The 24279-nt window shown below is 33.4% G+C and overlaps 4 protein-coding genes across 6 annotated transcripts; 2 read left to right on the top strand and 2 right to left on the bottom strand.

The window, feature by feature from the left end:
• The first annotated feature begins 1289 nt into the window (after positions 1-1289).
• On the top strand, positions 1290-4476 carry LOC123220141 (pentatricopeptide repeat-containing protein At1g08610-like). 2 transcript variants are annotated; one of them, XM_044642168.1, is made up of 2 exons: positions 1290-1494; positions 2160-4476. In XM_044642168.1, exon 2 carries the CDS (start codon positions 2388-2390, stop codon positions 4125-4127), a length of 1740 nt encoding a protein of 579 aa, XP_044498103.1. In that variant the 5' UTR covers positions 1290-1494; positions 2160-2387; the 3' UTR covers positions 4128-4476. The 2 variants fall into 2 exon arrangements, with proteins under 2 accessions (XP_044498103.1, XP_044498104.1); XM_044642169.1 differs by lacking the exon at positions 1290-1494 and adding an exon at positions 1529-2060.
• A 1034-nt stretch (positions 4477-5510) lies between these two features.
• LOC123220372 (pentatricopeptide repeat-containing protein At3g04760, chloroplastic) lies at positions 5511-7565 on the bottom strand. The gene has a single exon (XM_044642575.1). It carries the CDS (start codon positions 7341-7343, stop codon positions 5607-5609), a length of 1737 nt encoding a protein of 578 aa, XP_044498510.1. The 5' UTR covers positions 7344-7565; the 3' UTR covers positions 5511-5606.
• A 1645-nt stretch (positions 7566-9210) lies between these two features.
• LOC123219879 lies at positions 9211-13130 on the bottom strand. The gene is made up of 6 exons (XM_044641830.1): positions 12917-13130; positions 12374-12504; positions 12202-12270; positions 10905-10976; positions 9695-9767; positions 9211-9509 (listed from the first exon to the last, which is right to left on the bottom strand). Exons 1-6 carry the CDS (start codon positions 12974-12976, stop codon positions 9447-9449), a joined length of 468 nt encoding a protein of 155 aa, XP_044497765.1. The 5' UTR covers positions 12977-13130; the 3' UTR covers positions 9211-9446.
• Positions 13131-15680: 2550 nt separating this feature from the next.
• LOC123221186 (serine/threonine protein phosphatase 2A regulatory subunit B''beta-like) lies at positions 15681-23806 on the top strand. 2 transcript variants are annotated; one of them, XM_044643937.1, is made up of 13 exons: positions 15684-16209; positions 17098-17334; positions 17537-17642; positions 17732-17831; positions 19449-19554; positions 19821-19911; positions 20305-20446; positions 20638-20785; positions 20921-21030; positions 21642-21798; positions 22280-22405; positions 22508-22655; positions 23325-23806. In XM_044643937.1, the coding sequence occupies exons 1-12, from the start codon at positions 16063-16065 to the stop codon at positions 22643-22645; spliced, it is 1608 nt and encodes a 535-aa protein (XP_044499872.1). In that variant the 5' UTR covers positions 15684-16062; the 3' UTR covers positions 22646-22655; positions 23325-23806. The 2 variants fall into 2 exon arrangements, 1 of the variants encoding a protein (XP_044499872.1); XR_006503229.1 differs by lacking the exons at positions 22508-22655; positions 23325-23806 and adding an exon at positions 21946-22171 and having other exon boundaries at positions 15681-16209.
• Positions 23807-24279: the final 473 nt, after the last annotated feature.

The raw sequence follows: 24279 nt of genomic DNA, 5'->3' as shown, positions 1-24279 counted from the left end.
AACCATCTTCTCCAGATTTGTCACGTTTTTCATTGAATAGACTCCAAATGAAGCTTCTGTTGTACGATTTGTCTTTTTTTTAAAAACCAAATTGATGAAAAAAATAGATTCTCTTTGCTTGGAGTTGATTTGACAAAGACTCTTCGTCTTCAATTATCGAGCTTCGTCATCGGACATCATCAAAAGTGGTAGAGGGATAATGGAAGAAAATGGAGGAGCTGGTAGCTGCCATCGTTGTTGGAGAGAAGAAAACTCTAGAGATGGGTTGGGGGGGGGGGGAGTCACTTTTCAAAATTGAGATTATGGTGAAATGTAAGTTTTCAAAACTTGTAGAGAAAATGAAATAAAATTATATATTTTTTAATATTACTAGTAAAATGATGATTTTACTCTTATATGTAATAAAAAATTCTAATAAAAGTTAAATGATGGATGTATATTTAGGTTTTTGAAATCTCACAATAAAAGTTTGTAATTGCATTAAACCTTGGGTGGGAATCTCTTGGGCTTTAATATATGCTTCCATCTTTATCATTAAACTACTTTGTTTTCTACTTGGACAAAACAAAATACAGATTTTAATTAATTAGGATTTAATTCTACCATATTCATCAATCACTCAGAACATTTGGTAAGTTACTTCTCAACAATTAGAATTTTACCTCCCTCAAACAACCTTTCCTACTTGGACACAATGTAAACTCAGCCATTAAACGAGTGCAAGAATGTGAGCCACCACAAAATGAAGGGCTACATTATCATTGTTAGGCTGAATTACAATGTCCCACCCAAACTTCGTTCTAAAATCCTTTTTCCCTTTAAATTTGGAATTCATATTTCCATGCCTTTTAAATGTTTTAATAAAATGATAAAAATGTCTTATATTTTTGTTACAGCTAAATAACAATTTTATTTCTAAAAATTTATACATTTTTTTAAAACCATTTTTGTATTTTACTTTTAAAGGATTGTTTAAATGATAAAAAAAATTATATATATAAGAAAATTTAAATTTAAATTTTTTTTAATGATATTTCCAGATCAAAGAAAAGAAACAGGATAGAAGACTTTGTTTTTCTTTTTATTTTCTTATTTTTGATTTTTATAACACTTGTAAAGTTAAATGTTTGACTATTTTGCCCTTTTATTGTATTTTAATTTTGGGTGAATTGTATTATTTGTACCAATGTAGGAGTGCGCAAGATCTTTGAACCAAATCTTGGGTGGCAAAATAACTCACCCTCAGCAGTACCCTAGTTTTATCCAGAACTGCCAACCGGGCTTTCTTCTATATTTTGACCTGGTAATTTCATTCTGTTCAAGACATTTTCCTCCAGGGTTTAGGGTTTTAGCTTGTTCTTCTGTCTATACAATTCTCTGTATCTTTTTTACTCCTAGCTGTGATTTAAACATTTGTATATTCTCCGCCAAATCAGTGAGCTTTGGAAATGGTGTTCTAGGATTTGATGTTGCAGAAAGAAATGCTTTGTCAATGTATGTCTGTTGGATTTTATTCATAAATAGATAAGTTTCTGTTTTCAATTGCTATGACATTGTTACTTTTTGGGAGTAAATTATAGCTAATAAAAGAAAATAATTTGTATATTTTCCTGCATAAAGATGGAATGCAGTTGTTTGAGTAGTTTGCATATTTTGAAAAACAAGGTGATGAAAGGTTGTCTTTTAGTCAGTTTATGAGGATTAATTTGTATTATATCACAGCGATATGTAAACTTGGTTTTGGTTTTATTTTTTCTGGTTTTAGACGTGTTATAACCTGTAGGATTAAATGATACATATTTGTAGGGCAATCAATTACGTATGATTTTGGTGAGGTGGGTTTTGGGATATGTTGGGATTTCTGAGGATTGAGCTTCGACTTCCAGAGATTCTCTTATTTGCTGTCTGTTGCTCTCATTTTTATTATTACTTTTTGTAAATTTGAAGGGCGCTTTCGACTGAAATGGAAATATGAAATTGGTTGTTGTTAAGAGCTTAGTGATTGTATTTCTACTTTAATCAGATTTTCCTTGATTAACCATCTGCAAGTTGTTACATAGGTAGTTTGGCTAAATGTTTCTGGTCCATGTTTATTTTTATTGTTTTGAGAAACTCATAGGGAAATTTCTTGGCTAATTTTTATATCTGAACTTTGACAGGTAGATTACTCATCTCATTCATAAGGGTAGACGAAGCTGAAAATGATCACTGGATGATCTTCAATATAGGTGGAAACTAGGAAATAAGAACATAAACACATTGTTTTTATTTTTTATTATAAACTGGTTTTAGCTGCAATAATTTTTGTGTTACTAAACATGTTCAGTTACTGCTTAGTATTTTGAAAGAATTTGTTTGTCAAGTTGTTTATCAAGTGGGCATTGGAGATGGACTATGCAGTTATTTCACCGAATTCTAGAACTGAGGTTCATTGTTTGCTTACTTTGAAACAAGTTGACCCGAAACGTGGAATTCGTCACTTTTCAATCAAGTTTAATCACAAAACTCGATCTTGTTCTTTTTGGAAAGGAAATCTTGTTGTGGGAAGAAACATGTTCTGTGTTAAGTGCCAAGGACTGCCTGGAAGTGTTTATGTTGACAGAGTTAATGAAGTTTACCAAGATGAATGGAGCTCAGACAGTGATTTATTGGGTGGCAATACAAATTTCGAAGGGAAGATGATTACAAGAAAGCCTCAAAATTCTTCATTACCATCTTTAGATGGGCCCTTTGTTGAAAATGATGAAGAAACCAACAATAAAGTTCTTCACAATTTATGCATCAGTGGGAAGTTAACCCAGGCAACAAGGTTGATTGATATAATGGCACGTCGTAGTCAAATTCCTGACTTTCCTTCTTGCATAAATTTAATTCGTGGTCTTGTTAAAGTTGATCTGATAGATAAAGCTTCCAAGGTCCTTGAAATCATGGTAATGTCTGGTGGGATTCCAGATTCTATTACATACAACATGATGATTGGTGGTCTCTGTAGGAGAGGACATATAAGATCTGCCATTAGTCTCCTAGACAAAATGAGCGTGAGTGGCTGTGCACCGGATGTGATTAGTTATAACACGATACTTCGCAGCATGTTTGATAATGGAAAATTTGAGCAGGCTATTGGGTTTTGGAAAGAGCAGCTGAGAAAGGGGTGTCCTCCCTATTTGATTACCTACACTGTTCTCATTGAGTTAGTCTGCAGGCACTGTGGAACTGTACGTGCTATGGAAGTATTGGAAGATATGACTACTGAGGGTTGTTACCCTGATATTGTTACCTACAATTCACTTGTTAATTTCACTTGTAGACAAGGGAGATATGGGGATACAGCTGTGGTCATTTACAATATATTTTCTCATGGATTGGAGCCAAATACTGTAACTTACAATACACTCCTCCATTCTCTCAGTAGCCGTAGGTGTTGGGATGCAGTAGATAAGATTCTTGCAATCATGAATGAAACCTCTCATCATCCAACAGTGATCACTTTTAACATTTTGATCAATGGTTTGTGTAAATATGGGCTTTTGGATCGAGCAATCAACTTTTATAATCAAATGGTTTCCCAGAATTGTTTGCCTGATATTGTAACTTATAATACCCTCCTAGGTGCTCTTTGTAAAGAGGGAATGGTGGATGAAGCTCTTCAGTTACTTCACTTGTTGAATGGCAGTTATTGTTCTCCTTGTTTGATCACCTACAATACTGTGATTAATGGATTGGCTCAAAAGGGTTCCATGGAGAAGGCAATGGGATTATATCGTCAAATGCCGCAGAATGGGATCATTCCTGATGATATTACTCATCGCTCTTTGATTTGGGGGTTTTTCCGGGCAGATCTGATTGAGGAAGCAGTAGAGATACTGAGAGAAATGGGTAAAAGAGGCCATAGGATCAGAAATAGTGCTTACAAGAGAATTGTCCGTGGATTATGTAGAAGTAAGAAGCTGGATATGGCAATACAAGTTCTAGAATTAATGATCTCCCTTCGATCTAAGCCAGACGAAGCAACTTATTCCACAATACTTAAAAGTGTAGCCGACGCTGGAATGGCAGAAGAGGCTAGCAAGTTGCGTGAAAAGTTGATAGAGTGGAAGGTTTTTAAAGAAGGTACCAGATTGAATTGAAGAAGCGTTTAAGCAAACTTCAGTGTTATCATATGTTTTCTGGAATCTTGACATCAGTATTTTGCTGAAAGGATTTACAAAATATACATGCTCATTATGTGTTTTCCCCATCTTTATTCACCCATTTGCAATTGCAGTTGTTTCATCTGCAGAAACAGCCACTCCCACAGAATCCATAGTATAGTCAATTCTTTTACCAGGAAGATGATGTTAGCTTCTCTGAATTTGTACCACATAAGGATGTACATTCCATTTAAATGACTTTGAGCGGTGTCAATGGGGTATTTTAACTCAATGTTGTATACTGTCATTCTGAGCTAAATTTTCTAATGGCAAGGGAATTACTTCAGATTCATTGTCATTTCACAGAAGAAATTCACCAAGAAATAAAGAAAGAAATTGAGATAAACAGATGCAAGGACAATGGGATCAGTATTTTGCTCAATTATTGTTGGCTAATTTGTGTCTATAGAAAAAAAGGATCCATGGAAACCAGCAAGAAAAATATGTGAATTTTTTTGCACTGCATGTTCTCATTGTCTGCAACAAATGCACCTGTATGCAAGCGAATTGTAAATCATTAAAGACACAATTCTGTTATAGATTGTACCATATGGGGCTTGTTTGATACACGGTACTATAGAAATCTCCAGTCATTTGCCATATCATTTTTTTCTCTCTCTATGTTTTCTAGCAAGAATTCAATTAGCATTCAGTCATGCAATTCTCATTGTCATTTAGAGTTTCGACACTGAACAGGTTTTTGGATTATAAAATATTTTGTTACAAGTCATCTCCCATATAATTTCTGCAGGTAAAAGAGGAAAAATACTGATCAGGTATAATCAAATTATCAGAGTCAATGGAACTTGAAATTAGTATGAATATGTGAAATTGGTTAAGTAAGAAATGAAAAAACAATCAGTTACTCAAAAGTTCTGCCCAGTTGGCCATTCTTGTACATGCTTCACAAGAAATTATATCAAAAACAAAATCGTAAGCCTAATACTCACACATTCTCTTTTGAGTAACTCTGACTTGGATATGGATTACTAACAAAACATACTAACATGTAAAATATTGCTACCAATGATCTTTTCCTTCACTACTATCAAAACTCAAAGACTACAGGATGAAATTTGTCCATGGATAACAGATCAACCTCTATTCTATTCTATCTTCAAAATCAAACCTATGGACCCTCATAACATATATGACCAAAATGAACCCTCAATAAGGAATAAATTACAGTGGCCATTGAATGATTGGAAATCTCTTCTGATTGAGAAAACCATACTTACCTCTTCTGTTGATTTTTTTTTTTTGTCAGAATCTTCTTTGCCTTGAAAGTCGAAACATAAGTGATGAGAATCAACAGAAGAGTTATCAAACAAGACAGAGTAGTAATACATTTAGAGCAGTCAATTCCAAAGATTTGTGGAGAAAATTGATCAACAGAAGCTAGTTCTTGGAATCTAATTAAGTGATTTCATTGTATACATCAAGTAAAGGAAAGGTTTTGTTCAAACGTTTGAAATAATCTTCAGAAATAGCATCCATGGTAAAAAGGGAATTGGCCAACTCCATAGCTTCAGCTCGCCATCCAGCAAAACCAATCCCTTCAATTAACAATACATAAGTGGTTTCATTTGGCTTGCATCCCTTCTCAACCATTGCTGCTAATACTTCAATGGCATCATTGATTCTACGTGCCTTGCACAATCCAAGAAGGACAATATTATAAGTAATAACCGATGGTTGGAATCTAGTGCTTTCCATGTCCACCAACAACCCAACAGCTTCATACACCAATCCTTCTCTGCACAAACATGATATAAGTGAATTGTAAGTAAACTCATCAGGTTCAATCCCTTTGCTTAGCATCTCTGATATTATTCTTAACGCCCTAATGTTATGCCCAGAACTCCACAATGCACTGAACATTGTGTTGTAAGAACTCACATTCGGAGGACAACCCACTTCACTCAGCTTCTCAAAGATTTCCAAAGCCTGATCAGCATTGCCATGCTTACAGAGAGAAGCCAAAATTGTGTTATAGTTCACTATATCAGGCAAGCAACCATCAGAAATCATATTATTCAAGTATTCAATTGCCAGATCCAATCTCCCCTGTTTGCAGTATGCAGCAATTATTGGATCATAACTATAAGCATCTGGAGTTAATCCCTTTTCCTTAACAACCTGCAATATATTCACCGCCTCTTCAATTTTGCCATCGTGACAGAGTGAGCTAATCAAAATGCTATAAGTAACAACATTAGGCTCACAACCAGTGGAAATCATTTCACTCATTAGCTTCTCTCCAACATCCCATTTCCCATCATTCAAAAGTGCACGTAACAATATATTGTATGATATCACATGTGGCTGACAACCTCTAGATTTCAAGCTCCTAATAAACTCATAAGCTTGATCTACCATGCCTTTCTTGCACATTCCTCTAATAATTGCATTATAAGTAAATATATCTGGCTTCAGCCTTCTTGATAGCATCTCATCCAAAAACTCCAGAGCTTTATCGTTCTCACCTTTGAGCATGAGGGCTTGTATCAAAATTGTGTAGGTAATGACAGTTGGCTGGCAATTATCTCTCATTAATTGATTAAAAACCTTAAAAGCAGACTCAATCTTCCCTCTACTACAAAGGCTCCCAATCAATATATTATAAGTGACAACATCACGTGAAAGACCTCTACTTCTCAACCGATCAAGCACTTTATTAGCAGATTCAATCTGATTAGCCTTACAAAAACCACTAATCAAAGCATTATATGCAAAAACATCAGGTTCACCATATTTTTCTAAAATTTCCATCACCCTAACAGCCTTTTCATTCTCTCTTGAATGGAACAACCCTTTAATGAGCTTTGTACAAATAATCACATCAGGTTTACAACCTTTACTAACCATACACTCTAGAAAGTAGAGTGACTCATCATACATGCCTTTCTTCATGGACCTCTTAAGAAGTTTCATGAACTGGGTCTCTTTCACATCAGAAGATACCAAATGGGTTGGTCTTGTTTCAGCAGAGACCCTGGCCCTTGGTGGGTCTCTAAAGTTGGTACTTTTTTCATTAGGGTTAGGGTTTCTGCAACTCACAACAGTACATTGGTGTGAATGTGAAGTGAGATTCAGTTGTTGGGCGGTAAAGAGGAGGTTGTGAGGAACAAGTTCAGCTGAAAATAGTGACATTTTAAATGATTTCTGGGAATTTAAGTTTCAAGGAAGAGGGAGAGAAATTACCACTGAAATTCCATGCAGAAAATAATAACTAGAACTCAAGAAGAATTTGGCGGCTGAAGTTGATGTGAACTGTGTTCTTGAGTTTTACATGGATTGCAGTTGGATTTTGAGACATATCTCAGGGATAATTGGGAGCCACATAGAATGGATAACGGGTCAGGTCAGAATGCTCTGTTGTCCGGGTAAACTATAGTTGGGTTTTGTTAATCAATGTTCAAATTTATATTATAAAATTAATGAGTTTTAGTTTAATTCCCAATTAGTTTAGAAAATATTGTATTAATGAAATTGAATAATTATTTTAAAGATAGATTATTAGATATAAATAATTATTATATTAGATAAAATTTAATAGGTATAAATAATTATTATATTTAATTAGAGATAATAAAAGAATACTAATAAATTATTTTACTTAAATGTCTTTAAGTATAATTATTTTAAAATATTTTTTATATTACTTGTTATATGTATTGAAAATAAGATTATTTTTGTCAAAAAAATAATAAATAAAAATATAATTATAATAAAATCAAGATTATCTTGGTAATCTTTTAATACCTAAGGTGAATATGATAATCAAATTACCACTTGTATTATTTATCACATTATCATTGGTAATAGAAGATTACCATGATATTTTATTATTAATAAAATAAATAAAATAATGTAAATAATAAACAAAATACTATCAGGATAATCTTTATTGTATATGAATCAAATGACCCCAAGAGATTTATACTTTGGAATAAGAATTCGGACAATTATTTAGTTCGTTAATGTCATTTTCATTTTAAAGTTTGGAAACAAAATTGGCATTTCATTCAAATGAGTGTATCAATATTCCCAGCACCAAGAACTTGAGCCTTGATTTGGTGATAAAAAAAATTTGTAACGCTTTGATAATAAAGTGCAAGACAATGTTTTTTTCATGAGATTTTTCACGAAGTTATATTTGTGGAAAAAGTAATATTTTAATTTCTTCGAGAAATAGAAATAATACGCTTATTAATGACTATACTGTGAGTATTTCTAAGTACAACAATGACTTAATTAATCTTCAACATCTCAACCTTCAGTTTTGGGCGACTGGAAAGATATTAGGCTTTGGAAAGATGAATGGACAGATGATGCTACCATGACTGATAAGGTTCCTCACCTTTTATAGGCTGAATTTGTCGTAATAAGAACTCATCTATGGACTCTTGTATGGTTTTCTCTTCAATTTTAGAAGGACCTTATATGAAAGAGGAAGAGGAGATTTCTTTGAGTAGAGTTGGTGGAAAATCTGAACATTAGGAGACTAAAAATTAGATTAGAAACTAGAAATTGGAAGCCCATGCCATTACATAAATAAATCCTTCTATGGGAGGTTAGTAAACGAGTCCCCCATGGATGACTTTAATAAAGTTTAAACCTTACATACATGATATAGAAGACTAAAGTCCCTTTCATGTCCTTTTGTAGGCTTTAGCTCAAAAGACTTCAAGAATTGGGAGGAAGTTTTCGGCTAAGTTTGTATAGTTTAGTTGTTTTCACATAGGAAAAGGAATATTGTATTGGTCATTATCTTGTTTACATTTGTCCTTCTCATTATCTTTTTGATATATTTGTGAATCACTATTCTTAGAAGATGTTCGATTTCAGTAAAAAAAATTTATTCTGATAATTCATATATCTTTTATTATTTACATTACCTAGTAATATTCTATTATCAATAATAATGTAAAAGATAATATAAATGAAACTTACCGAATAACTTCATTTTATTATAGTTATATGCTATCTATCATTCCATCCATTGAAGGAAGCCTGCTTAAAATAATAAGCTTTAATAGATTCAAACACACTGTATAACAAAAGCAGTATTGATGTTCAGAGTTCACACACGAACTAAACTGATAAGGCAAACCCACCAAATGAAATATCCTCAAATCAACCAACCAAACAAATTATCCTTAAACAAGTTCCATGTTCAGTTCTACTGAACTTCATTTATTCATATAACCATAACTTAAGCAGGCTTTTAGGTCCCCTTTCATGCGCAACTCTCTATGGGCGACGCCTTCGATTCTCTACGTTTAAACGCTGTGCCTGTATTAATTGCTCAAGCATCTGAAAAAGGAAATTGCAACACTGATGTATAGATTTGGCTCAGGTAGTCAAGCATGTCTTTGCCAATTTAAACTCTTGTTGAGTTTTACAAAATTTGCAATGGAGGATGATTATTGACGAGGAGAGAAACAACTGACTAGATGGACACTCTATGTTTATACCTAGAAGAAGATAAAGCATATTACCTGTAAAATACTAACAAGGCAGATGCGGAAATCCCGATACTCATTGATAATCCCATGAAATCCTTCTACGCACCTAACAACATACACACAATATTTATGAGAAAAAAATATCTAAAAAATAATAAATGCTCAAGTTATCTCAACATTGAACAATCAAGTTTAACAAGTTAATGAAAAAAACACTGATAAATGTAATATAAAAATCCCTTTTCATCTCCGTAAAGATGTTCATAAATAATTAGGCAAAAAGATGAAAGAAATATAAAAATGTTATATTTTCCTTAACTAGTGTTTACCCCAAGAAAAAGCCTATCGAATGATGCGATAAATATATGGAATAGCAATTTGAAACTTGCATGTATTTGCAAAATGAGGTAAAGTAAGAACAAAACTTGTAAATTAAGACAATGTATTACATATGATAACATCTTAATGAGGATAAAAATTCGTGTGCTTAGTTAAATATCATAAATATATAAGTATGGATTATGGATGCCCACTTTATCTTTCTATGTAATTGACCGGTCCTTCAATATGCAAACCGATATGAACTATTATGATCATAATAGAATTGCTTGAATAAGTGTACAAGAATTTTAAAAATCTACATGATTTTTTGTAGACATGGTTTCTGTTCAAGGAAATGAATCTAGTATAGTTTGGTTTTAAGGAAATGTTGAGCACTATAAAAAACACGAGCATGACTGAGAGAAGCAATAACGAAGGGATAATATCTTATCATTATAATGATTTTTTTATGATTTTAATGACAAATTATTTATACTTTCATTAAAACCAAAGAAATTTATAATTTTAATAAAAAAAAAAAAATTGTTAAAAACTATTTTTCATCGTTAGAAAGTTTTAACGATGAAAAAAATCATATCGTCAATCGTTGTTATAGTTTTTGTTATTAAAAATATTAACGAAGGAAATGGAAAAGGTTTTCACCTTATTAAAGCTTTTTTTTGGGTATTGGAGACTGCTATGCATGAAATAAAATTGCCACCGTCTATGACATTATTTGCATCACAACAATGAGTGAACAAGTTCTAACGCTACAAAAAGTGAGAGAAAACAAAACATACAAATAAAAAAAAAAAAAAAGCTACAAACCACAAACACGCACAACTGTATAGACACAAGAGAGAACCAAAGAGATGTTATTTTAATGTGAGAAGCTTACTAACGAGAGAAGGGCACTTCTTACCTTGCCTTGTCCCTGGCATCAATGGCTTGGCAAAATTCAAGGCAAGCAGCAACCATCCGGAAACCGCCAACTCTATAGTTTCAAATTCAGAAATTATGTGTGGAGGTTTAACGTGATATGCTATAATCAGAGAATTAAACAGTGAAAAATCATGCTAAGCAAGCAAAATGGCAGAGGACTCAAACTAGATATATACATCTAGTCAATGCATTAAATTTAAATGAAAATCATACAATTGGTTATATCAATTTGACATTAATTTCTATATATAGAATGTGTTTTACTAGCTTCACTCGTATTGTACATAACAATTTATATACGTTAAAATTATGCGTATTTATTTTGGGTATATAAATAGATATTCATTTATGTGTGTTATCATATAATTGAGTGATTTTGAATTAAAGATAAAATCACAAGAAAAACTGACATCAAGTACAAACAACCAAAATCACAAACGAGTACATAGAGATAATTTCTCTCACAATCTAAGGACAATGTGAAAAAAAAAACAAAAACAACCATAACATATTTACTTGCTAAGAGGAGATTATATTTTTAATAATTGAATTCACTGAATATGCCCAGATGAAGCCAAATAAGCTAAGATTTCAAGTAGTTGATGGAAAGTAATTGTCATATACAAGTTCCAAAATTAATGAAGAAATTTGAGCTTATTTTTAAAAGAATATTAGTTATAAATGATTCTCTAATCATTTGTGAATGCATATCACGCGCTACGTCTATTGTATGTTTCTACTATTTAGTGAATAATATATGTCGCACGCGCGTGTTTCTTGTATTTTGTAAATGTATACAACCCTTTATATCCATCAAATGCATACCAAAATACATATCTTGATAAAATTAGATCGATTGTCGTTATGCACATAATATTACATGCAATCAGCAGTCATTCATTCAGCTAATTAATAGGTTTTCTAACAATTTTAGAAACCTTTAGCACTGTGGTTCTTTCTTTTTTATAGGTAAATATGTATATTAACAAAAAAGGGACACTTAAAGAAGACCCGAAGACAACCTAAGCTCAACCAATCCTGGGGGAAGCCAGCAGAAAAACTACAAAACAGACCAGCCATAACCAACTAAACAAACCAAGAAACAACTCAGCAAAAAATCTAAAAAGCCCTAAACCCTAAAATTTTAGCACATGTTGGACAAACACACATCGAAATAGAACATTCTCAGTTAATTGCATGCAAACAAACAAGACATAGCAGTCAGTCGGATTCTCGTCAAAGTTCCATTTTTTCGTATTGTAATTTGAAATTATTACCTCGCGGTCTTCCTCCTTAACTGATAGAGCTGTTCACCTAAGGTTTGATAGTCCAGTGCAGGGTTATTCCTGATAATAGATGAACACAGGAATCATACTGAGAAAATCTACAGAAATATATACTTAAAATGAATCAAAACACCAACAAGGAGATACGAAATTTTACACGTACATAAGGCTGGTTATTTCTGCGGTGGAAATGTCAGCATCAACGATGAAGATTAAGATCTCATCGGTGAGAACCTGAGGATCCCCATGAGCCTCCGATCTCCTAAGATTCTCAAAACGATGATCCAGAATACCCTGCAAGTAAAACGAACAGCTCAATCAGAATAAAAATCCCTTAAACCATGAAACTAAAACAATAATAAGTAGCATGAGTTGAATTACAAACGTGATACCCTCATAAAATGAACATGCATTAATGAAAAACTCTATCTTCAACAACGAAATCCATAAAAAACAAGCAAAAAAACAAGCTGCTGTACAACTGTTTGATAAAAACGTGCTTCTCATACACATATATTCTACATATCATAACAAATACATAACCTTGTAACATCAAAAAGCAAATACCCAAATGAGAAAACCCATGAAAAAAAGAGGGATTACAAAGAAAGCAAACACAATCATAATCTTATAAGAAAAAGGTAAAGGTTGATGAGGAGGTGGGTATATAAGGTATGATGAAGGTGATGTTGAAAGTGATGACCACCTGGTCACGCATGTTGCGAATGAAGTTTCTGAGTTGTTGTTCAACGCTAGGTCCCTCCATTGGGTTTGATTTTTTTTCTTTGTTGAAATGGAGATCTAGAAGAGGAGAAAGGAAGACGAAATGAACACAGAGCTAGTGAGAGTTAGATATGAAGAATAAGATGGAGAAGAAACTGGTTATAAAGCAAAATGGGCGTGAAAATGAGTAACCGATGGCTGGGCAGAAAGGGAGAGAATAAAAATAAAGTGAAGAATGGAAAGCATTTGAAAATTTTGTCACTACATAGAAGAAGATTGACACTGGAAGCCATACGTAGTAACATTTTTAATTAGACAGGTAGGACTATAACTGCTTGCTCCAACCTATTACACGCGCATTGTTATGCCACGCGCGTTCCCGAGTACACTCTTCATTAGGAAATGGGCCAGGGCCGCTTTGGTCCGAAGTTAAAAAAAAAAAAGGCCAAACGACTATGTCCCACCCATGTTATGCGCACCGTCAAGTTTTTACCTTTTAACTATGAAAACATCAAATACTCACCTATAATTGGTTAAATTTAATGAAACCCTAACCCCTGAAAATTTAATCTCATTTTTTCCCCTAAAAATTTAAAAACTAACATTTTTCCCCTAAGCTAAGTTTAAAAAAATCGCATTTTCCCCCTAGGGTTTAGTTTTCGAACCCTTTCACTTTCTTTGACGCCATTACCGGCCGTCTCCCCCTCCTGACGGTTTCTCTTCCACTGACGACCCCCCTCAACTTCATCCCAACCTATTCGGTACAGAGAGACGTCATCTGGGAAGAGAAATCGTCTTCCCAGAGGACGACAAGTTGTCTCGTCTTCGTCTAGGAAGACGATAGTTTTCCCAGATGACGATCTTCGTTTTCCCCGACGAAGTTCTTCGTTTTTCACGGCTTCTCTGACGTCGATCGGACATCTAAATGAGAGGAATGAGATCGCCGGATGGAGATGATACTTTGGGAGGGAGAGGCCGTTGGCAATGGAGCTGGAGAAGTCACTGGAGATTTCAAAACGAAACCCTAGGGTGAAACTGCAATTTTTTAAAACTTAGGCTGGGGAAAAATTTAGTTTTTAAAGTTTAGGGGGGCAAAAGTAGATTCTATTTTAGTTTATTTTTAATATTATAGAGAAAATGACGATTTTACCCTTACCACCGTTAAGATTTTGTTAAATTTAACCAGCTATGGGTGAGTGTTTGGTGTTTCCATAGTTAAAGGGTGGAAACTTGACATTACAACATACTTTGGGTGAGAAATAGTCGTTTGGCCCAAAAAAAAAAAGGGAAAATTGGCTGTGAAAGTCTCTAAGTTTAGCAGATGGTATCCCACATTATGAGATAAGACTTATAGATTGATTTGGCATGGCATGGTCAGATATTATCAGACTAATTTATTTTAATTTTTAAGATGTGTCAATGCATTTGATATCCATTATCAAAATAATAATAAAAAAATTATTCTCTCAAACGTACTTGTTAAGGGCTGATGGGGGCATGCCCCAAAGATCTTGGTTGGTGCCCTAAGCTTTGAGAATTATTCAGATTGACCCAAAAACCTGTTAAGTGATAGGTCTTGATATATCCTAACACGAGTCTAATTGATTGTATTAAAATCAATTTGCCTTAACTTGGATTTGTGATGTTACGTATATTCAGGTTATCCTTCTTCAATAATCTGTTTAGTTACGGTTAGTGTTATTATTATACACTAATGGGTAAAATGTCTTAGTTGCTTACATTTGAAACATAACTTTAGGCTTGCACTATCACCAGTATGTTTGCGCCCATACCTACAGCAAAGGGGAGGGTGATCATGCCTCGACTGGTCCTCACGCCACGATTGTGCATTACATCTTAGGTTTTTGCCCTTTCAATTCTACCTATACCCTCTAAATTGGAAGCTCGTTTTTGTTAGAATTAACATCCTAAAACTAATCCCTATGAGGATACTAATTCATTAACAAATATCATATTTATAATTTGTTATGATATTCTTTTTCTATAAAACACGTTAATATATATTCAGATGAATATTTAAAAAATAGTTGAGTCATGACAAGAAACTTAGCGTTTAGTATCTGCTCATGAGAACTTAATATATACATTAGATAATTATTTTTAAAATATTCGTAATTTTGATATTACCAATATATACATTAATACATAACTTTATCAGAACTATTAATTTACTTAATGTGACTATGGATAGAAAAAGATTTTGTTCATATTGGTTATTAATACTGAATCGCTTTCATTCTATTGTATAATCAGAATTACTCTATATTATAATAAAATTAATATTGTATGTATAATTATATGAATTAATGTGACATTAATATGGATACTGACATAACATTATAGTTATTTTTGATATATGACTTCTGTTGTATCAATATTATATCAATTTGTATAATTTTTTTTTTATGCATAAAAATTAGATATATAATATTACTGTAATAATAATATTGCTAACGTTACTAGTTGACTGCAAGTAACAACACCGAATAAAAAACGTAAGGGAATTTTCTAATGCATAATAGGACTCTGTGACATTGACAAAATGGAGGGACGTATAAGAATTTTCACTTCATCGGCGTACCAACGACGTGCTTTTATCACGTGATAAAAAATGGGATAATTTTCAAGTACATGGACACGTGTCCTGCGTATTTGTTCAACCATTTCAGCCTCCAGATGTCATTTTATTTAATTTTATATTTATAAAAATAGAGAAAATCTCTCGAACTATCTCTTTCTAGATTTTCTCACTTAAATCACCTATTGAGTCGCACATCGATCTTACTTCAATTTTCCGTCACTTTCCCTCATTTCTTTCTCGCCAATCATCTCACCGTCTCCATCACTTTCTAGAGATAATTAGATTCTGGATTTGTCAAAGATCTAGGGTTTCACTCACTCCGAAGACTGCATTTTCATCAAAATTTCATTATTTTGATCATTAAAATTCGGTAATTATTAATTTTTTTGCAATCGATTTGTTGACAGTGAAAAAGTAGATTTTCGAACTTCGATTTATAACATCCGGGGTTTTATCTTATGTTTTGTTTTCTAAAGAGTCAATCAACGTAATTTTTATGCGTATCGATTTGGTTTATTTTATTGAGTATGGAAAGTGTTGTCGGAGATATGGCGTGTTTGGACACGGAGTTATTGCAATTTCCGGAGATGTTTCCGTTGGCACTCAAATCGAATTTGGAGTTTCCACAGAAGCTCTTTGAGCAATGGCTTTCCCTTCCTGAAGCTAATAAACTGGTATTTTTAATCTCATTGTTTTACATAAGTCGATGCAATTGGTGTAGATGTTGATTTGTTTTGTTAATCAAGAAGTTATGGATGTATTGAGGATTTATAATGAGTTGCTGAGATGTTGTGTTTACTTGGTGTTTGTCTATGGAGTTTTAGGTGCATTCCGATATTTGTTGATGAATTGATTGAGACAGTTAATACTTGCTGGCTTCCTATTTCACGTATTTAGATTTAGGTTGGAGGCTAATTTGTATGTGCATTGACTGGTGCACGACAATAACAGCAGTGATATTGAATTAGTAATTTGCTTTCAGTGGGATATGGTGTGAATCACTTATGAGGTGGTTGAATTAGTGAAATTGGAGAAGGCGGATGTGAAGATATGCTTGTAGGCTTCTAAAATAGCTCCTGTCGATGAAGGGGTCGGGTGGATTGATTGTAGTTGTATAGCAATTTTTAGCTCTCGGATGGAATTTCAGCTAATGGGATTTTCACTGCCCATATGGCTTGTAGCTATGTAGTATCTTGTTGCCAACTTGCCATGTAATATGTATATTTGTAATGGTGGCTGAACAAATGTTGGACAGTTTATGACATGAAAATTTTTTGGTGGTGAATATGACTTATTGAGGTAAGATTTGGTTACCTGGAAGTAGTTTCCAGCCTGAAATATATCGAAGATGATGTTCTTAGTCACTTAGATAGTGACCGTCAATTTTAGCCAGTTTGCTGAGTTTAAATTCTTACCATAGGAGTATATACCCTTAAAGCTTGTTTATGAATTGACATTTATGTTGGAGGGCACTTTATTTTTTTTTTTATATTTAAATTTGTATCTGTGTTTCTTATTCTTTTCCTTAAGATCATATTCAAATACTTTCCTTTTTTGGCTAGGTTACATTGTTGATTAATGATGCAAAGGCAGGACCCTTGAATGTCACTGGGAACTCTACTAGCCCACATGCTTCCTCAACCAATTCATTACCCTCTTTTCCTGCTGGCAGTGCACCTCCACTTTCACCAAGAAGCATAACTGGTTCCCCTCGTGTGATGAAACAGAGGGCTGGCCCTTCGAATTTGGGTTCTCCACTAAAAGTTGTTAGTGAGCCAGTCAGAGAGTTGATACCCCAGGTTTGAAAAAATGCTGTTTCTTTTCTAAACTTATTTGGGTGCTTTATTCAAGAAACTAGGGGAAAAAAAAAATGAAAATAAGAGTTGGCATCATTTTTATACTTTTTATCTTGAATGTGATATTTTTTCATGCTTGGCATCATTTGGGTGCTGTATATTGAGGGTGAAGTAATTTTTAATATGGATTGTCAAAATCTTGCAGTTTTACTTTCAAAATGGTCGCCCTCCTCCAAGCGAACTAAAAGAACAATGCTTGTTCCGGATTAGTCAGTTTTTCTATGGCCATTCAGATGGTCTGCTTGTACAAGGTGAAGTATGCATAAAACACCACAATAAGTGCTCTTTCTGTTGCTGGCCTGCTAATTTTTCCTTTTCTTTTTTCATTTTTTATTGTCAGAATTCAAATTAATTACTAAGGAGATCTGCAAGCTACCATCCTTCTTGTCCACGGCTCTTTTCAAAAAGTTAGATGTTGATAACACTGGTCGTGTCACAAGGTTTGCTAACTATTGTTTTATTTTTATGTGTTGCAGTAAGTTTCTGATTATTTAGCTTGATGTTGCTTATAGTGCAAGGCCTTTAGTGTTTAAATAAGCCATACTTATATTATTTTGCTTTGAATTATCAAGGTCTAAAGTTCTTCACTATGCTATTCAAAGGATCTAGGTGCAATTTTTTTATTGCAATGTCTCTTCTCTCTCCTGAGGCTCCATACTCACCTGTCCCCTATATTGTTTTTGTTTCCGCTGCAATTCATGCTTCTAAACTAGAATAAATATTAGAAAATCTTGATGATTTGTGAATCTGATCATAAGTTGTGAATAAAGTAGTAGAAATTTGATGAATCAAACTTGGAGGAGATTCTGTCATATTATAATTAATTCACTTTTAACTTATTAGAGAAACAAAAATTATTAATCTGCATTTTAATTTTATCTTAAAAAAATCATTAATCTACAATCGGTACTTAAGCAAGAAAATTCTTCTTATCAAATCCGTAAACTATATGTGATTCTTGGAACTCTCTTGCTGTTCTCTTCATATTTGCACTATTTAGAAAGGGTCATTCTTTCATACAATATGTTAGACCCCTGGGTGGTTAAAGTGTACCACTGCTAGAAAAACAAATTTTGGGGTAGTGGTACAACAACAATGAAGGACCACTTGGAAAAGGAGGGACATGTGTCTAGAGAAGGTTTGGGAAATAGAGAGAATAAAAGGGGAACTGGGGAGAGAGAGGGATAAGCAGAAAATTATTGTGGAAAAATCTTGGGGAGAGAACCTGATCTCTCGAATATGAGGCCTGAGGAGAGAATTTGACACTCTTGAATTTGCCAGGATTTTAACTTATTGGTTGTGATATATAACACAGTGCAATGGTGGTAAAAGTAAAACCATTAGATAAAAATGAATAGTTTCTTTTCCTTATTTTATGGGTCAAATGTAACCGGTATCTATGCTATTCTGGATCATGGGTTCTTCCCAAAAGTAATAGGTTGTGTATTTCATCGGCTCTTTTAAGTAATGCTTTTAAATGCTGACTATACTTTTATTGCCAAGCATTGTATTGAGTAAGTGTTTTTAATGGATAATGAAGACCATAACCTTGTTAGCACTTACTAAAACTGATGGGGTCAGATCTCAGGAATCCTTACAAAGATCTGAGTTTTTGGTTTTTGTTAAAAGTGAGGACATGTTTAGTTTAGAATAAAAATACAATTATTTTTTATTGTGAAAATTGGGAACCAGAAATTTTAAGATAACATATTTAGTTGGCATAAAATCAGACAGAGAACATTTAGTCATTTTGTCTGTTTTCTGTAGTTTCAAACTTAGGAAATAGATTTTGAATATCAAATCAAACTTACCTTCTAATATAAAAAATATTGAGATACAACTTTGACTTTTAAATTGTAACATAGTTTTTCAAAATCATTTTAGGATGGCAAAGCGTTTTGGGTTTTGGTAATTTTAACTTCATTTCTAACTACTTCCTGCATTAAATCTTGTTGGGATGCTAGTTGTTTAAAATGAGGTTGCTATTTTATGGAAAGCTATAAATAGCAGCAGAGAAAAATAAATTTATCTCATGTTTTCTTCTAACATGTTTGCAGGAATGCATTTGTTGATTATTGGGTCAATCATAACATGTTGACAATGGATATAGCAACTCAGATATTTTCAATATTGAAGCAGCCAGATCTCAAGTACCTTACTAAGGTGCATTTGTCTTTATCTTTTTTTCTTTTAAGAGTAATTTGACTCTTTTTGCTATTAATGTTTTTCATGCTCTTTTTATTTTATTTAAAGTTAGTTTTTTCTTATACTTATTTATGGAAATTATTGTTAGTAATCTGTCAATATATTTTTTAGAATTTTAATTTTGTTATTGTTGCTATTGATATCAACATCCGACAAGGGTCTGTGATAAATCATTCAGTGTATACTCATTTACGCCTAATAAGGTTTTGCTACATTGATAACAGGAGGATTTTAAACCTTTACTACGAGAATTGTTGGCAACTCATCCAGGATTGGAATTCTTACAGAGCACACCTGAGTTTCAGGACAGATATGGTTTGTTCTCTATCTATTAATCAGGTGTAAATTGCTTTCTGAATTTGGCTTTGTTTGTTGACAAGTTTGATCTTGAGTATTTTGCTAGGAGGGTTCCTCCCCCCTCTTTTAAGTGTGTTGATCATTGAGTGATTATGCATGTTGAAGTGCTACCCAAACTACTTTGTGTTTTGCATGTATATTTCAATTTGCTCTAGATTTTAAAGTTTGTCACCTCAGGCATACTTATATCAGAACAAAAAAAAACAAATTATACAATTATGCAGTATAGATAAATTTGTGGCGGCCTTTAACTTTTCCTTCTCTGGAACTTCAACTTTTACTAGTACATCTTTCTAATCATTGTATCCTATGAATTATTCTCTGACTTTCAATTTTATTGGTATGGACCAGCTGATACTGTAATATACAGAATATTCTACTATATAAATAGATCTGGAAATGGTCAGATTTCTCTTAGAGAGCTTAAGCGTGGAAACTTAATAGATGCAATGCAACATGCTGATGAAGAAGAAGACATCAACAAAGTTTTAAGGTAGTTTTACCAATGCTTGAATTAGATTTGTCTTTTGAATAGAAATAGATATATCTTTTAATATAGATCACTTGCAATAAGCTAAGCATATTATGAATACAAACATGCTTAGGACATGCTAGCTAGGATCATGTTCTTAATGTAGTTTTTATTTTTATATATTTAATTTAATAATATTGTCCTATTTACAGGTACTTCTCGTATGAACACTTTTATGTTATATACTGCAAGTTCTGGGAGCTGGATACAGATCATGATTTCTTGATCGACAAGGAGAACCTCATTAGATATGGCAACCATTCTCTTACCTACAGGATTGTTGATAGAGTATTTTCTCAGGTTCGTCATTCTGATGGCTTCTTTGTTTATCAAACCGAGATGACTGTTATTATGTAGAGAAACATTTTGCTTAATGGATTGCTCCTTTTCTTTAAGATTTAAGCTTGCACTCATGTTTGCTGCTTTTTGTCTCAGGTTGCAAGAAAATTTACTAGTAAGGTTGAAGGAAAGATGGGTTATGAAGATTTTGTCTACTTCATACTGGCAGAGGAGGATAAATCATCTGAGCCTAGTCTTGAATACTGGTATATATCTCCCTCTCTTTGTGGGTTTAAAAACATTATTTTGAATTTCTGACTCAATGAGATCTTAGGAAGTTTTTTGCGTGATAACACTGGTAATTAATTAATTTCATGTCCATATCTTGAGTATAGGTAGTATTCTAACTGTATTTGTACAGATTTGATCACACATAAAAAAGCATGACAACATTAGGCAACAAGCATAAATCTTATGATTTTCTAGTTTTAGGACTGTGAATGAGTTCTTTTTTCTTCTCAGGAGTGAGAAGGGAAAGAAAGAAGTTAAAGAGATAGGTTTTTATTCTACTGTTTTCAAATGAATTCTAGTACAATGAAACATGAGCCTGGATGATATTGCCAAAATAGTTTTTGAGAAATGGAAGATGATAAATTTAGCGCAAGGCAGTAGTGGACAATAAACTGATTTCACTTCTAGTAAGATGATGTTCTATGTACATTGAACTTGGGTTGAATTGCTTGTGCTTTGTTATTTTCTTTTCTGTCTGATCATACAAACAAACATAGATATGGAGCCAATAACAAAATCTTTCTTTAAATAGTGAGGTTACTCTGTCAATGGCGTACAAGTCATGACATTAAATGTGTTTTTTTAGGTTCAAGTGTATAGATTTGGATGGAAATGGAGTTCTCACACGGAATGAAATGCAATTCTTTTATGAAGAGCAGTTGCATCGAATGGAATGCATGGCCCAAGAGCCTGTGCTCTTTGAGGATATATTGTGTCAAATAATTGACATGATTGGACCAGAGGTTCATCCTTTTCTCTTTTGCAATTTTATTGGTTGTCTTTCTTTCCCTCTTGCAAATGATATGATTGGACCAGAGGCTCATACTTTTCTCTTTCTGTTCCCTTTCTTTCTTTTTTTTTTTTTTTTTTTTTTGGTGTCTTTTATGTAGCAAAGTATTATGGAGTGCATGCAAGCAGGATCATGGAAATTGACTTTTAATAGTCATAAATTTTCAAAATGTTGCCCGAGTCTAATTTGTAGATGTAGATCCTTGTTTATCATAAGATGTGGTGGAATGTAGCTGTTCAAACATTATTTGTTTTTTGAAGTCTCAGATGGATTCCTTCTGTATTCCACTTGTACAGGAGACATTTTCTTCTATGCAGGAAGATTGGGTATTCTAATTTGCAGTTAGGCTAGGTTTCCTTGAGTACGCCCTTCATACACCATTGGTTTAAAGACTTTATTTGTGTTTGACGTTTGTTTTTTACTTCTGCTTGCAGAATGAGAGCTATATTACCTTACGTGACTTGAAAGGTTGTAAACTTTCAGGAAGCGTTTTCAATATTCTTTTCAACTTAAATAAATTTATGGCCTTTGAAAGTCGTGACCCATTTCTTATTCGGCAGGTACATGACCTAACTTTTTTAGTTATTGTACTGATAGAATTGAAGATACTGTTTAGCTCTGTACTATGTGGTCGGTAATGGTGATGCCCCCTGATATTATAGGAGCTTGAGAATCCTACATTGACAGAATGGGATCGCTTTGCGCATAGAGAATATATTAGGCTTTCAATGGAAGAAGATGTTGAAGATGCCTCCAATGGAAGTGCAGACGTTTGGGATGAGTCCCTTGAGACGTTCTGACCTTAATTAGGTAAGATACATTTTACATTAAGATGTTCTAGCTAATTTGCCCTATGCAATTTTTGTTTCTCTAGTACTAGAAGTTATACCAGCTTAATTTTATGATGGGATCTCTCTAGAGAGTTAGTAATAGCATAGAGAGCCCATTGACAGGATAGATTAATGATTGTATTGTCCTTCATGGCTTGATTATCTTGAGTTGAGATAAGTGGTCATTGATGTAACAAATTAATGTGACAAGCATTTGAGATCTGTATGATACAATGATACCAAAATTATGAATTTATGGGAGAGCCCTAATATCATTAAAGTGATCATCAGGAAGATCTTAAGTAAACTTGATTCTTTTTCCAGTCTATACAATCTAAAAACTAGGTGTCCACATGCTGTTATCTGAAGTAAAAGTACTGAAGAAGACATTTTTGTTTAATTTCTGAAACACCTCTGGGGAAAAAATGTATTTGGCATGTAGATGATGATATTGCTGGCTTTCAATTTGCAGCTGACACTAACAATTATATTAGTGTCAAAGTTCCTTTCCCTTTACGTCATCCTTTTATTCTTGTAGCTGGAGAGCTCTTACTTTCTTTACATTCAACCTGGAAGATTGAATGTGTGTTCACATGTTCTTTCTTTCTAATTATCTTATAAATGTTGTTTTAATTTAGTTTCTCTACAGATGCTTGATGAAACGCTTCAAATGTATTTTTAATTTTGAACTGGGCACATACACGGAGAAACCTTCAACTTGAAGGAGTCAGTCCTTTGATGGGGCTGTACTGATAATACCTCTTACCATCAGAGGGGAACTCGAGCTTAGCTTGGTGCGATCTATCAAACTTCAATGTATGAGTTGGAAGAATTTTGAGGCCATATGTGTGCATAATTAGTTGGAAAATTATTGCAATGAAGCTCATGTGGTGTCATGTTGAAATTTCTGCTCAGATTTTTTTTGGCAGAAGGGGTGATGATCAAGTTCATGCTAAAATAAATGTTCAAAACGTGTATTGCATACATTAATTATTTTTGTTGTAAGCTTTCAATTTGTAAGGTTATTATTTATTGGACTTGCTGATTTAGTTATTTTTAATGTACTCACATGCAATGGCTGATCTTTTGAGTGCTGTGCTGGGGAACACTAAGGTGTTTTATTTCGGATCATGGTTGCTCTTGATGTGTTGTATTGAAAGTTTGAGTTTTTGCAAATAGTGGAAATTTAGCAGAGCACATCCCAGAATTTCTGCAGCTTGAAGAAATTAATCGGTTTTCTGTATGTAAAAGAATACAGGTGTTATTCTATAATTTTCATTCACTAGCATGTGGTATGTTACTATGTTAAGTACAAAATCTTTTCGTTTAGTATGAAAACCCTAGAAAACATCTTTAAATTGAGTTCTTTAAAATCGCAGTTTAATTTCAGTGTTGAAATTCTAGAGATACTTTGGGAGATGTCTTTACAGGAAATTTCATGCTATGTCAAAAGGACGAGGAAGCCGGGGAAGGGTCAGAAAAGGAAGAAGAAATTCAGGCGGAGAAATATTAGAGTTGTTGAACTATCGCAAAATTCTGTTGTCGGACTAGGCTCACCGAAGATAATGAAAATCATGCGGGGAATTGGTGATTGTGTTAATAGA

This window comes from Mangifera indica, chromosome 7, assembly GCF_011075055.1.
Source record: "Mangifera indica cultivar Alphonso chromosome 7, CATAS_Mindica_2.1, whole genome shotgun sequence".
In the NCBI taxonomy this organism is placed as follows: domain Eukaryota; kingdom Viridiplantae; phylum Streptophyta; class Magnoliopsida; order Sapindales; family Anacardiaceae; genus Mangifera; species Mangifera indica.
Note: the sequence above shows the minus strand (reverse complement) of the source record. Positions and strands in the feature narration are given on the sequence as shown.